The sequence below is a fragment of the Rhinatrema bivittatum genome, chromosome 19, assembly GCF_901001135.1.
Source record: "Rhinatrema bivittatum chromosome 19, aRhiBiv1.1, whole genome shotgun sequence".
Lineage (NCBI taxonomy): Eukaryota > Metazoa > Chordata > Amphibia > Gymnophiona > Rhinatrematidae > Rhinatrema > Rhinatrema bivittatum.
In genome coordinates, this window is record NC_042633.1 from 30,940,952 (window position 1) to 30,956,464 (window position 15,513).

The 15,513-nt window shown below is 43.3% G+C and overlaps 1 protein-coding gene across 1 annotated transcript; it reads right to left on the reverse strand.

Moving 5' to 3' along the window:
- Positions 1-749: 749 nt before the first annotated feature.
- LOC115080341 (vomeronasal type-2 receptor 26-like) lies at positions 750-14,296 on the reverse strand. Its single transcript, XM_029584490.1, has 5 exons — positions 13,964-14,296; positions 11,505-12,329; positions 7,858-8,085; positions 4,443-4,566; positions 750-1,660 (listed from the first exon to the last, which is right to left on the reverse strand). Exons 1-5 carry the CDS (start codon positions 14,294-14,296, stop codon positions 750-752), a joined length of 2,421 nt encoding a protein of 806 aa, XP_029440350.1.
- Positions 14,297-15,513: the final 1,217 nt, after the last annotated feature.

Here is a 15,513-nt window from a genome sequence, read left to right on the forward strand (position 1 = left end):
CGCTGGCGGCGAAAAGGTAAGACCCCTTATCGCCGCCAATAGCGCACCCAATAGCGCCGCCTTTCACAGTGGCGCTATTGGGTGCGAAAGCCGGCAGCGATAACACAGCAGTGGTGCAATTGCTGCCGGCTTTCGCAGGCCCGCCCCCCGTTACCGCGGGATTCAATAAGAGGTGCGATCTTAGAAAATCCAGCCCTACGTATGTACCTGAGGCAACGGAGAGTGAAATGGCTCACTCAAGGTCACAAGGAGCATTTCTTTAACCACCTCCTGCCCTTCACTACCAGTAAATCCCTTTTCTTATGTGGCTTACTCTCAGAAATGTGTCTTGACAACGGCTGCCAACTGTTAACTTTATACACCTGATTTGGAAGGACACTGGCCAGGAAAACAGCATAGAAATATTTAAAATAAAATACATTAATTAATAAAACGTTCACCCTGGCTTCAGCTCAGAACTCATTTTGCTCTGTGATTTGTCAAATTAGTATCACCAAAACAGGAAAGCCCTTATCAGGGTATGTAACTACAGTACTCCCAACGAGATTCTGTACCAAACGCTTTAAAATCCGGCATCTTTGAGTGAGAGATTCAACTCTTTATAGCAGTTTAAAATAATTATTCTTCAAACACAGTGACTATCCTGTATTCATTTGACAAAGTAAGCAGCATTTTACAGACAATTAAAATATTGTGGACAGAATTGTTTTGTTTTTCCAAGGAGCAGTTTCTGGCCAAATCATTTGACTTTATTTCCTTGTTGAATTTTTTCCTACTAATTTTTCCTTGGTGTTCATCTCTGGTCTTATGAGAATAATGTAACACTTGGGGAGAAAGATTAGGAAGAGTAATCCTGCACCAGAAGACAGAATGGCAAAGATCTCCACTGCCACCATGTACTTCCCCTGTGTGCTGAGGTAGGCAGGAATGAAAGACAGCCAGACGCTCACAAAGACCAGCATGCTGAAGGTGATAAACTTGGCCTCATTGAAGCTGTCAGGCAATGTCCTAGCCAGGAAGGCCACCATGAAGCTAATGATGGCCAGGAAGCCCATATATCCCAGCATGCAGTAGAAGAGTATGGTTAACCCATCATTGCACTCAACGATTATCTTCCCACTTTCAGATCTGGTGTTGTTCTCAGGAAAAGAAGGATGACTAGAAATCCAATAAGTGCAGATAACAAGCTGGATGAGGGAGCAGAAAACAATGATAAGATTGGGTATCTTTGGCCCAACCCATTTTCTGAGATGATTATGGGGGTTGACAGCCTTGAAAGCAATGACAACAGTGACAGTTTTTGCCAATATACAAGAGATGCTGATTGTAAAGATTAGACCGAAGGCAGGCTGTCGTATCAAGCAGGTGAGCTTCACAGGAAAGCCAATAAATATTAAGGAACAGAGGAAGCAGAGCATGAGGGTGCAAAGAAGGAGAAAACTAAGGCCCCTGTTGTTGGCTCTCACAATTGGCGTGTCCTTGAACCAGAAGAAGATTGTGAGGATGAGGATACTGGTCAAGGACAGAATGATGGCAACTGCAGCTAAGGCTGTCCCCAGAGTGTCCTGGTAGGACAGAAACTCCATGACTTTTGGAAGGCATCTAGTTCGTCTCTCATTGGGCCAGTGGTCTTCTGGGCACTTCCAACACTTGGTTGTATCTGAAATGGAAAAGAAACACCAATCACAAGCCTAAGCTATGGCTACAATCTGTTTATGTATTTTATAACTTTTGAAGGTTCAATAGGTCTTTTGCAAACAGTAAATGTAATCTCAGAAGCACTGTAAATAAATAATTTATAACATGGAGACTAAGAGTTCAATGCTATAAGACTGGTGTAGGGAACACCCCAAAACTGACCTTCTTTTTGGGTTGTAGTGCACAGAACATTTTGCATTGGGGAGTTCCTCTATTATCGTGTTGAGACATGTTTGCAGAAATGTTTTCTATGCCTGCTGTTGTAGTACTGCTAAAAAGCCACTGGATGGCATTTTAGATGTGTGAGTATTGCAGTTTAGAATGATAATGGGATTATTTATTTATTTATGTATTTATTGGTTTTTTTATACCGACGTTCATAGGAAACATCACATCGGTTTACAACTCGTTATCAAATGCATAATTAAAAACATTTGAATTTCCAAATATAAATCATGGTCATAAAAGACATAAAATTCTTGATTATGGGGAAATGGTGAGTTTCTTCCCTTAAACCAGTGGGGATTTCTGATTCGGTAACCAGGGTTTAGTGGGAGGTATAAGAGAGGGACCTTTGGGTGGGGGGGTTTGCCTTCCTGCTCCTTCCCATTCCAGAATAGGATGGGGAATAGGGACTTCTAGATATTTGATCAGCTAGAATAGCCAGTCTGAGGTTGGAAGGCCAAGGGATCCTCTCAGTGGGAATAAGATCCTGTAGGGTCTCTCCTCTCAAGGGAAGAGGCCTGAGGCCATGAAGAAGGAGAGGTTTCATCCTCCTCCAGAGGATGGTTAGAATCAAGAGCTGTTTCCCCCTTTGGGGAATGATGCTAGGAAACTGAGGACTGGGGGGTGAGTCTGAGGTGTAGAGTATCCTAAGAAATCCCTTGTGGTGCAAGGGTCCAGGGAAACTCCACGGGGAAGAAGGTGATGTGGAATATTAAGTCAAGGTCGAAGACCCAAGGAGTATGAGTAAGTCATTTAATCGGGAAGATGTATTGTGTCCCCTCTGGATGTGAATTTTGATACGGGTAGGCTAAAAGGTGAACACCAGTCAAACAGGGTTGGAAATGTGGTACAACTTGTTAAGAAATTGAGAGCTCAGACTTACGATTTGTGTGTATGGGGGGAGGGAGGGAGGGTCAGGATATGGACCTGTGGTGTGCCCCATATTCCCAGCAGTATATAAGGCAGGCTGAGAAGGCACGCAGTGCTGGTCCAACAGCCTTCATGGCGTCCGTTACTTAGAAGTGCTACCCATTTGTTTCCTGGTTTTCTAGCCTTGATCCTAGATCAAGACCCTGCTTCAAGATTCCTGCCGTGTGATTTGTGCTCCAGCATTCCCGCATATCAACCTTCCTGCTTCGCAGTTCCAGTGTTCCTGTTCAGGGTGTTCTCTCCTGGCTCTTCTCTAGTTTCTGACCTCCATCACGCCTTTCAGGTATGCACCTTCCCTCCAGGATGGTCCTGATTGCCAAGGCCAGACACACCCCCCCCCCCCCCCCTCCTCCAGCTTACAGAACATAAGAGCTGAATTTCAAGCAAAACGTTACAAGGTCCTCTGGAGCCTCACTGTGCTGAGAAAAACCAACACATTGCTTTTTAGATTTGCAATGGAGGATTCTAGATCAAATCCAGCCTTGACAGTCTAAGAAAATAAATTCACAGCTAAATGAAACATTGAAACATAGAAAAGGACAGCAGAAAAGGACCCAACAGTCCATCCAGTCTGCCCAGCAAGCTTATGGCAGCCTCTGCCGTGCCATACAGGTCTCCCCCCTACTTTGTTTCCCAAACCGTCAAAGGCAGGGTCCTTGTTGGTTGCTGGCTGAGTCCAATTCCCCGTTACCTCTTGGGTCCTTTTCTGCCATCATTTTCTATCTTTCATTTATCTGTGAATTTATTTTCTTATACTGTCAAATCAACATAATTGTTTCATGGCAAAAATATTATTATAATTGCAAATTTGGCTGTTCTTTATGTTGTTGTTTTTCTGTGAGCCAGCTCACGTAGTGTGTGTATGAGAGAATCTGGGGGAATAAGGGCTTGAGGTTGTGTAGTCGTGGGTGGCGGAAAAGAGAGGGTCTGAGAGGCAGGGGGGCCAGGCTATGGAGGAGGGTGTGATGTGTGGAAGTGTCAAATTTGGCTTGCCGCCGCCGCCCCCTCCCCCCCCCCCCCAAAAAAAATTCTGTCTAGAGATTTTCTGGGACCTTAAGCATTAATACAAGAAGGATGGGAGAGGGGCAGAAATGCATTGGCTTCCGGGTGCCGGAGACCCTCGGTACAGCACTGCTGCCAGGTACCTGTAACCTGGTTTAGCCACTGCTCGAAATAGGATACTGGGCTTGATGGAGCTTTGGTCTGACTCATTATAGCAAATGTTATATTCCTATATTATTATGATTTCAGTTCCGCCAGTACTAATTGAGTGCATGCCTTATCGGGGCCTGTTAGGGAATGCAATGTTTCTAGATGCCTTGAATGACTGCTTTATGGAGCTGCTGGTCATGGAACCAACAAGAGGGGGAATCATCTAAATCTAACTCTCAGTGGGACATAGGACTTGCTCTAAAGGGCTGCTTTGCAGTAGCGAACATAATGCAATCCAATTTAACTCACTTAAGAAAGAATATTATGTAAATAAACAGTAGTTACATTTATTTTTAACAAGGATGGTTTTAAAAGTCAATGATAACTATGCTATAATCCTGCCATCAATTTACAGCTGCACCAGAGGCGGCTCTCACCTGTTTCGTTGGCTATTTCTCCAGCAGAGCAAGGGACGCAGTCAAAACAGCAGCTGGGCTGTCCCATTCTGGCAGATTTCCTGTATCCAACAGGGCAGCTCTCACTGCAGACAGAGCGAGGCGTCTGTGGATTAAAAATTTTATGCCATTAGAACATAAATTGTGCCATTTTTAGTGAAATTACAGTCTAATAAGCCCAACATCCTGTCTCCAGAAGAGGCCAATCGAAGTCATTAGGAATTATCCTGCAGAACTCCAAAATTCGATCCAATTCCTTGTACCTCTGAACAACACTATTATTTGAGTTCATTGATTTGGTCCAAATGACAGCAATCATGACGCTGGTATTGATGTTCACACGTGGATGTCCCTTATTTGCTTGGAAGCCCTTTAAAAATGGGGCATGTGCGACCCCTCTGGTAGAAGAAACACACTACCGGCTGGACGGTGAATTGCCGCTGAAGCTATAACATGTTAGCATGATTTTCTTTTGTGCCCGGTTGAAATGTTAAACTTGTTTTATAAAAAAACTTTTTTATCGCCAATCTTCACAGATTTTTCGGCCCCATGAAGAAGGTGTATGCCGAAACACGGACCGTGTCGGGCAGTTTCATTTGCAGGCTCTCAACACGCTGGGCTTACAAGTGTTTCTCCGACTAAGCTAAGTAGCTTTAAGCTCAAATAAAAAGAAATGAAAGGTGCAATTCTTTTCCCACACAGATGTTTGCTTATCATTTCTAAAAGCAATTGACATTGTTTATTTTGAACACGGCAAGCTTTGGATGCACTACGCATTATAAAATGTCATTTATGACCTAGGATTATAATTTTGGCAGAGAAAAGTCGTGCTATGAAGCATTCACGATGCTGCCCAGTATGAGGTCATTTAAATGATACTAAAAAAATGACAATAATGGTCACATATTAGTTTTCAGATGGTGGAGGTACATTAGTCCTTTCGTTGTTATCCATATGTTATATGACGATTACCTCACTTTAAAATTTAAAGAGATTTTCTCGGCTGTAATATTACTATTATTCATTCTTATATTCCTCCATATCTGTGTGGATTAGCTTTTTGTTAAATCCATGCTGGCTCTTCCCCAATGAGCCATATGCATCACTGTGATCAGTAATTTTGTTCTTAACAATAACTTCTATCATTTACCAAGGCCCAGATGTCCGTAGATTTTGGGTCACTCTGGTACCTTCAGATTTGAATATTTTTTTCTGCCATGTCATGTGGACTGGTTTCAAAACCTCATGGACAATATTTTTAGACAATTCATACACTAATGCTTCAGAATCTTTCAGGAATCCAGCGACTGAAGTTTAGCTTTTGGCATTAGGTTATTAAGTTCTTTGTAAAATGTATTGTCGGCTATATGGAGAGATGTGGTAAAGGGTTACACATTTTATGGCTCACCAAGTGGAATCCACTTTGATGTACACTTTGAAGCACCGAAAAGTGGAATATATATTAAAAAAAAATAAAACAATTCTAAATCTAAGTTGGCAGTGCTTCACGGATCACATGAGATCAATCAATATGGCGTAGGCTCTTGTCTCTTTCAATGGATGTTAGAAATGTGCATGAATTTTAAAATGGAGGATAATCCGAACCAAAAATGTCCATTTTCGTTTTGCCTTGTTAGATCCAAAATGAATGAAGAATGGCCCGAAAACCCCCCAAAAGAATTTGCAAATAGCATGCAAACAGAGCCCCCAAAACAAAATTCAGGCGAAAAATGGCCTCAAAGCCAAATAGAAACAAAGTGAAATGGAAATGTTGGCCACACACGTCCCCAGTGAACTTTCCTGCATTAATCTAAGGCATCTCTCCTGGTAAAACTGTGCCATGCCCAGGGAGAGGAAGCCTTTCATACCTGCCCTCTGCGTGGGGTAAAGAAAGGGCATTTTTTCAATAACGTGCACACTACAGAGGTGTTCACGGGGGTTGGGGGAAGGGCGACAAATGGAACGACGCCCTGTGCAGGCAGAGTTTAGTTGTGATGGCGGATATCCTTGCGGGTCATTTTTCATTTGGGAATAATCATGAGCGCATCCACCCGATCACCCAGTCTGCAGTTAGATACGCCAACCTCCCCCTAGTTACCCCACAACCTTTAAACCCATCTGAAATGGCTGTTTTCTTTTTCTTTTTTTTTTTAACTTACCCCTCCTTCATGGTAGAAGTTAACCCTGGTGCCCGGCGGGGCGCACAAGTATTTACGTGCACATCTGTTGGCCACGCCCACCCAGACCACACCCCTTTTTTTTACATCAGGTGAGATGTGCACACCGCAGGACATCCGCCTACCTCTGGGCGGCTTTTAACATTTGGTGGGCGCGCACAAGTTGCTGCGCGCCCCAGGCTTTTAAAATCTGCCTCCTAGATTGTTGGGGCTTCGAGCTGACCATTTACTGACTCACGACCCCATGTTTGCTCCCTGATCTAGGGAAGTTTAACGCAGAATGTTTTTTCTCCTTGTGCCTTTTTTGGTTTCTTGTTCTTTTCTCTTTTTTTTCATCACAGGAGGGTGACTTTTTCTTTCTTTCATTATAATGCTGCTCTCCAGATTTGTGCTTGCTGTCAGTTGGGAGATTTATATACAAGCTTGGGCCATCATGCCTCCTTTCTTCTAATTTTCATGTCTCTGTGGCTACCGATTTAAAGGTTTTCTCTCTTAATATTAATGGCCTTAGCCATTGCATTAAATGTAAAAAGGTTCTAGCTTACTTAAAACCGTTATACTGCAATATTGGTTTTCTACAGGAAATGCACTTGCCCTCTCATGAATCTTGAATACTCAAATGAGATAGGGTAGGACAAGCAGAGTTTGCATTGGTGAAACACAAAAAGAAGGGTGTAGTGATACTGACCCAATAAATCTCTTCCTGTGCACCTTTTAGAGCAGAATATTTGTGCTCCTATTTCTGATGCTTCCTCTTTTTTCAGGAGATTTTGGTGATTCTTCATGAATATTCTGCCCTTCCTGTTCTGATTGCAGGAGACTTAATGTTGGATCAGCAAGCCTCCTGTCCCAGTAGACCTTCTCCTTTGCATGCAGCTATGCTGCTCAGTCTTCTTGCCTCCCATGGTGTAGTAGATCCCTGGAGAGTGCAGGCATCTGACAGAATAGGTTTGATATTTCTGCATCATTTAGACCTGAGAAGTATTTGAAGTTGCGATCACACCTTCCCCATTAATTAAGGGCTAAATTATATCACCGGGCATGCAATCATGCACCCTCAGTGCATTTTACACTAGTTTTGTTGTCCCCATTTTGTCAGTGTTTTTTTCTCTCTTTTTCAAAATTTGCAGGAAACGAAAACTTTGGGCAGAAGGATGCACCTTTTCATATTTGTGCAAGCCAACTGATCCATCAGGCATCCTCAAGCCTTCATTCCTCACCTGATTAAGCCTTTGGTTCCATAGTATAGCAGTCATATTCAGAGTGATTTCCTCCCCTGGAGAATGTCTGGCATCATATCTACCCACTGTTATCAGTTTGATGGTGTCATCTAGATATATCTGGATATTCTTGATGTCAAAGATAGTGGGCACATCTCCATTCACGTCAAAGTAAACTTCCTGTTCAGATTCTGTTGAGAAATGCACATCCCTCAGATAATGGAGGACCTGTTGAATGATGAAGGAGAGGTGTTTTGCTAAATATAGAGGTGATAATTTTATGAATTTCCTAGATGTGATCATTTCTGTTTCTCCCCTACGCAGCCTGCCATTTCACATCATTCCTCCATGCCCACAGCTCTTCAGTCTATGATACCTACCTCACACAGGTAAACCTGATCAGGCGGATACATTCCTGGTTTTTTTCACACGGCATGCATGGAGTTGCAGCTCTGATTTCCCTAAGAAAATGAGGCAGAATTTCAATGCATGCCATGTGGCTTAACCAGGACTGGATCAGTCTGTTTGAGTTGACCTGGAAGAAGTGGTAACCCTAGCACCATTGCTTCCTTCTAATATTGCAGCCACAGCATCTATGATAGAAATGAGAGAGCACTGCAATCCTTGTCTCCAAGTTTGCCCTTCCTCCCCCTCTGAAGGCACGGATCTCACTTCCACTCTAGATAGGTAGTTTGGAGTTGAAAGGGGGAACTGAAGACTGAGGGACAGCTCTGCCCTACCCATGCAGTCAGCACTTGCGTGTCTGTAAATGGAGGCAGGAGAAACCACACTGAATGTTTTTCAATGGCACCAGAAAAAGTTGAGGATGACCTCCAGTGAATGATAGGGATTTTTGGTGGGGATTTTGGTCTTTCAGCTCAGACAGAACCAAGGCTCAGATCCAGTACCTTGAGCCTTCATTTTCAATTACCTGGGAATTTTTCACCTCTGTTATATCTTTTCACAGCTCACTGAGCCCAGGCATTGCAGTAACAGCTCTCAGCCAACGGGCATGTACCAGGGCTCGTTCCAGATCCCTGTAAGCATGAGCCCTGTCACAGGTCACTAATTCTCACTGGCATGCAATGACTTGGGGAGCCCCATCCCTCCCAGGGAATGAGAATGCAGCATCCACTGCCCTGACTTGGCCATGGGTCAAATCCAGATCATCCACAAGGCTGTGACACTGAGCCTCCTGGCTGGTCCACGATTGACTGTTTTAATTGCTTATCTTGCATGGTGCATTTTCCTTATCCCTCAGGACCACTTTTCCTTAGAGCATCCAATTTAATGAGATTTGCAAAATGTTCCCATTTTCTGTGCATGGGAAAACAGTGAGCAGATCTAGCATCATATATCATCAGACAGTCATACAGTTTTTCCAGCTAAGTTCAGGACTTAGAAGGACAATCTGTAGGTTTCAAATGTCCCATCTCACGGATCATGTCTAATTTATCCAGCTAACTGTTTAACCAGAGAAAAGTTGGCCGGAGAAGTTGGAGGCCTTCCAATGGCATTCTGGGGCAGAGGTAAGTTAGCGGAATAACTTATCCAGTTTAGTCTAGCTGTACTGGAAAACAATCCTAAAGTTAGCTGGACAAGTTTATCTGGCTAACAGAAATGGTAACTGTCATACTGGCGCACAGGCGTACCTTGGCACAGGTGTGCCCGCGTGCCCAGGTTTATGGCTAGTTTATAACTTGCACGCGTATATGTGCACCTGTTATCAAATAGCCTGACCACGCGCAAATGTGTGCCCAATTTTAAGTGGGTGCGTGCCTACACACAGAAATCCCGCTTCTATTGTGTAAGCCATGGAATTTTTAAAGGGCACGCATCCATCACCAGTTTGTCCACCAGTTCACCCAGTTAACAGTCAGGTCCTCCAAACCCCTCTAGTTTGATTGTATACACTCCCCCCAGCTACCACAGACCCTGAAAAAGGGCTACTTGTTTTTATTTTTAAACGTATACCTCTTCCATAGCAGAAGTAAACTTATGCAGCGGGGGTGTGCGCCCAGGTGCATATTTACGTGCACATCTGCTGTCCACGCCCTGAAATGCCCCTCCCCTTTTGGAAAACCTTTGAGCTGTGCGCGCAGTGGGAGATACGCGTGCGCGCAGTGGGAGATACGCGTGCATCTGGGCAGCTTGTAAAATTAGGAGGGCCCGCGCGAGCCCGACGTGTGCATGTGTCCTCTAATTGACGCACACGCCAGGCTTTTAAAATGAACCTCTAAGACTTTATCCGGCTATATTCAATGGAGCACCTAATCGGCAGCACTCCACTGAATATCTGTGACCCTTCATCGTGTCGATTTTCTAGCCAGATAAATTGTCTGCTTGCCATAGTGCTGAATGTTGACCCCATCATTGTTATTAGAAAGGCGAGTGTGGTCTAGTGGCTTAAGCTTTAATGTATGAGTCAGGGGAATTGCAATACTGTGACCGATTTTCAGTATGGACTTAGAAAAGTAGTACAATCTTCCAGCGATTCAGTTCAAGTAGCAGCTCATTCACTGGCACATTGGGCAACTTTGGACAAGTCTCTAATACTCCTTGTCCATCAGTTCAAATGTTGGCTCGACCATCTACTTTGTGAGATGAATTTTAAAAGCCCGGCATGCGCGTCAATCGGGGGATGCGCGCCAACGCTATTTTAAAGAGCTACCAGATATGTGCGTAAAGCCCGCTCCGTGCACATCTGAAAGCTTTCCAGAAAGGGGCATGGTCTGGGTGGGGGCACGGGCATTTTGGGGACTGGTGTGTAAATACTTACGTGCCCTAGTGTGCCCCGAGATCCTCTGCCGCGTAACTTTACCTCGGCCTTGGAGGGCATGTAAGGAATAAAATAAAATGATGGAGCCATTTCTGAAGGGGCTTAAAGGGTCTGGGGCAACTGGGAGGGAGTGCAGCTTTCAAGCCAGGGGTATTGGAGAACCTAACTCTTCACTTGGCGAACTGGTGGACAAACTGGTTAAACTGGCAATGGCATCGGCATGCACTCCTTTTAAAATCTCCCGGCTGATGTGGTTGAAAGTGGGATTGGGCACCCATTTAAAATTGGATGCACCTGTGCGTGCAGCCAGGCTATTTTATAACATGCGTGCATATGTTCAGGTATGTTATCAAATGAGTGCGTATCTCGGCACACGCCGGCATGCGCTCATGTATATGCGCCTGCGTGCCAGTTTGAAAGCTACCATCCATGCGTCTCCTTAGACAAGCAACTGAAATTCCTGTGTCTCAGTTGTAACCCACACGAATGATAGATTAGATAATAGAACAATAACATTATACGTTCCCTTCTTTCTTGGTCTTTGGAAGCTTACATACAATATAGAAACCAATAATGTGCTGTCTGACCATAGTTGTGGCCACATACACATTTCCAAAAGCCTAAAGTATAAAGCAATATCTCATAGCTTCCCAAACTTGTCCTGAAGACAGTTAAGTTTGCAGGATATCCGCAATGGATATGCAATGGAGGCCTGGTATATGCAATTATGTCTCATGCATATCAATTGTGGTTGTCCTTCAAATTTAACTTTCTGTGTGGTCACCTGAACAGGATTGGGAAGCCTTGCACTATAGGAATGCTGTTTGAATGTTAGCATTATAAAAAACCTTATTATTATTACCAGTACCTGCCATGATTTGATATTCTGAACGTTAGTGCGTATATGAAAAATGTCTTCATTGTCTCGATCCAAAATCATGTTGTGCAAGGCATGAGCATAAGCATAAATAGCCAGGTAAGCATGATAGGAAAGGCTTAAATCATTCAGCTGAAAGAGTGCTGGGTCCAGTGATTTAAGGTTCTCTTTTCCCGAGCATGGGAAGTCAACTTTTTTGGCCAGTATGTGGGTGATGTTTGGTTCCTCCCATTGGCAACCAAATGCTTTTTCCCAAAATAGTTTGGTGAAAATATCCCATGGGTATTCAGAAGGCCCCATGTGGTAGAGAAAATTGGTGAAGTTGGCAATGTTGCTGGTGGAGCTAATGAATACCATGCTTCCATTGAGCAGTCTCCATGACTCCTTGGTAAACAGGTTTTGGTTGATGGTCATCCCCGATGAGAAGACCCAGGTCATGGCGATAATCTTGCGGAGAGAAAGGAGCTCCAAGATAGGTTTAAGATGATTTCCATAGCAGTTGCACACAATCACACTCACCGAGGACTGACGGATTACCTCTGCCACCTTTGTCATCCTCTCTCTGGGATAGCGATCATCGATCTTCTCCAGGAAAGCCACACAGCCACCATTTTCTACCACCTCCTGCCGTATCTTCTGGCTGCTCAGGCTTCTGCTGTCTGAGTTGGAGGACAGGATTCCCACCCACGTCCAGTTGAAATGCAGGAGCAGCTGGGCGATGGCCCGGGGCTGCAGGGTGTCTGCAGGTAAGGTGCGTAGAAAAGACGGGAACTGGAGCTTATCACTCAGCATTGGGTGCTGCGCTGCAAAACTGATCTGAAAAGAGAAATGTTTTTATCATCTCCGTCATAATTAGCCACAGGACTATTTAGAGGTGTAACAAGGGAAGTTTTAATGGATAATGATAGAGGCCCTTAGAACAAATGGAATCTATTTTATGTCATCTACAAACTGGAAGAGGTGCAATCTAGTAGGGAGAACATTGAGCAATGAGTTAGAGGAGCTTCTGAATCTCATTTTCAAATATCACTGCACCATCTTATCTTGTTACTTTCATTCTGTGACTCAGATCCGCCTTCTGCCATGCAAGTCACTCTCTCGCTGTGCCTTTGCTGAGGTCTGCTGCTGTTATGTCTGTTGGCCCAATTCTCAAAGCATGCTTTCAAAAGTATTCTAGTCACTCCGAACCAATAAATGATGGAAGAAGAGAGACGGCATGCAAGTATAGAAAAAGAAATATGAGGCTAGTTAACAGGTTTTTAAGAGTTGGAGCTAAAAGAGTAAAAGGGATGCATATTACCTAGTGGGGATACAGACTGGGGAAACTGGTAATTGCGTCGGGGTGCATATCTAATAAAATCCCCCCCACTTACGCAATAGAACTGGCATTTGCGCCCACATGAATGCATCCATATGAAATTGCGCTCACAAGTATGCACGTATAGCCAATTTTATATCATGCGCGCATATACGTGCGTATGATATAAAATGACTGCGTCCATTATCGCGCGCCGCATGGCGGTTTAAAAGTTACCGACCCCATTAAAAACTACAATATAAAACTTTAAAACTACCAGCTAGACATTTATGGAATATTTAAAAATGTACATCAAACCTAAAAGATTCCGATCCTCTGTGAATGTGCCTGTAGGGATGTTAACTTTGAAACCCCCACGCGTGGGTACACCTTTGTGCTCGTGCATCGGCCCGCACACAAATAGGTATGCAGCCATTTTATAACCTATGTACATAGGTTACAAAATAGCCTAGCCGTGTGCTCATGCGTGCCAAATTTCACATGGGCAAGTACATGGGCACACAAATCCTGCTTCTACCCTGTGAGTCAGGGGATTGTAAAAGGGCACAAGTCCACGCCATTCCCAGTTTGTCCAGCAGTTCACCCAATTGACAGCTAGATCTTCCAACCTTCCCTGGTTTGATAGCCTGCACTCCCTCCAGTTACCCCAGACCCTTTAAACCTCTCAGAAATGGCTGAAAACTTCTAGTTTATGATGTACACGTCTCCATAGCAGAAGTAAAGTTATGCAGCAGGGGATCTCGGCACACATGCGGGGCACATAAGTATTTACACGCCACAGCATTTATGCGCGTATATGGGCACTTTTTACAATACCATCGGCGCGCGTAAGCCCCAACTTCCTCACGCATCTCCTAACTGATCGCACACCAGGCTTTTAAAATTCACCTTAAAGCAAGCAGGGGTACAAACCATCATAATCATAAAATAGAAACAGCAGAACACTCAAAAGAATTTTCTCCAAACAAAAATAGCAGATATGAAGGAAAATACAAATGTAGATTAGGAAGAGAATCCTTTTTGAGTAATTGATACAAAAGGACCTAAAGTTCATAAACTAGGATGGTGCAGATAAAATGCAGTCAAACAGTACTGGGTCACTGACAGAGAGAGCAAGAGAAGAATATCTTACCTGGGGGATCCTGTAAACCCCTGTTATCCTGGCCATGACCTCAGTCATTGAAGAGCTGCGCTCCCCGAGAATTCCTGCCAGATTAAGCTGTGCCTCACACCTATAATTCGGGAGCGTTGCTTTTCCCCCAGACAGCAGCTGCAGAGTGCCCTGGAGTGCCCATACCTCTGAAGCACAAGAGTCCAGGATCTGGTAACCCAGAGTGTGGTTCAGCAGCAGATACTGGTTCTGGTTAATTTCTTCTATAGCAAGCAGGATGGCCAATGTGTCACGGTAATACCGCACCTGAAAACTTGAGAAGGAAATCAGACTTCCATCATCATGTTTCACCATAGGGAAATGTTAGCAAAATCCTGCTTCCTTCTGATAAACATAAATGAAAGAAATATTTCATGTCATATTATAGAGATTTCAAATATTCATAGGTACTTACATCACATTTATATCTATGAAAAGTAAACAATTTAATTAATGGTTGATTGATGGTAATATATAATGACTGATAACGTGTATTACAGATCTTATTGTCTATCGACTGATTCATAATTAATTGAGCTTTCATTGATTATTGATTGATTATTATCCACTGATGATTATGATTAATGTTATTAACTGCATTCATATTGGATTAATTAATGATTTTTTCACTACAGATTTATATTGTATTGACCATTCATTGATTAGTGACAATTAATTTATAATGATTTCATTATCTGTTGATTAAACTGTGATGGGTAGACTAACTACTAACTATAAATTGATTCATCAACATTTCATTAAGGATTATTGATTGATGATTGACATTTTTGTTCTTCTAAACTGTGGATTAGCATATGCCATTAGCATTGAAAATTACCTGAGAAATTGTACTCAAGATTCAAAGGAGACCACCAGGAATCTCTGCATGCCTAGAAAAATTCCATGGTAGGCTCAACAAGGGGACAGAAGGCAAATGAAGACACTGCATCACCTTTTCTCTATCTCCTATCATGAATGGCAGTGAGTAATGACAGAACAGATCCTAAATGGGCTGAGGAAGGTGAGGCGCCAATAGATAATAGCTAAGCTCCTTCCTACCAAAAATCCTCTAAATTCTCAATAAATTCATGCAACATACTTTTAAATTCTCAAATGCCACCAGGTTTTTGGCCTGCCAGTGTAAGAAAATGTGCTTCCAAGTTCAATGCTGGAGTGAGTCCTTGCTCTGTATCCAGCATAAGAGGTGTCAGAAATGTTCAGATCATGGCAAGTCCCTCCTTCAGTGTAACTTTTGGGCTTCTTTTTTACGTACCTGACTGAGCTGCCAGTTTATGCGAGAAATTACAGAATCTACCATTGACCTATGAATAAGAACCTCTATGGTGTCAATAGCTGAATTAAAACATCATAAAAACATAGAAACATAATGGCCTATCAAGAATGGCAAGAAATATAGAAACGTAGCACCAAGAGGAACATCTCATTTGCCCCATCTCCATGTAGTTGCACTATCATAACCCACACTTGATCTTCAGCTTTCCCTTCACTTCTTTGCAATTAAGGATTATCTC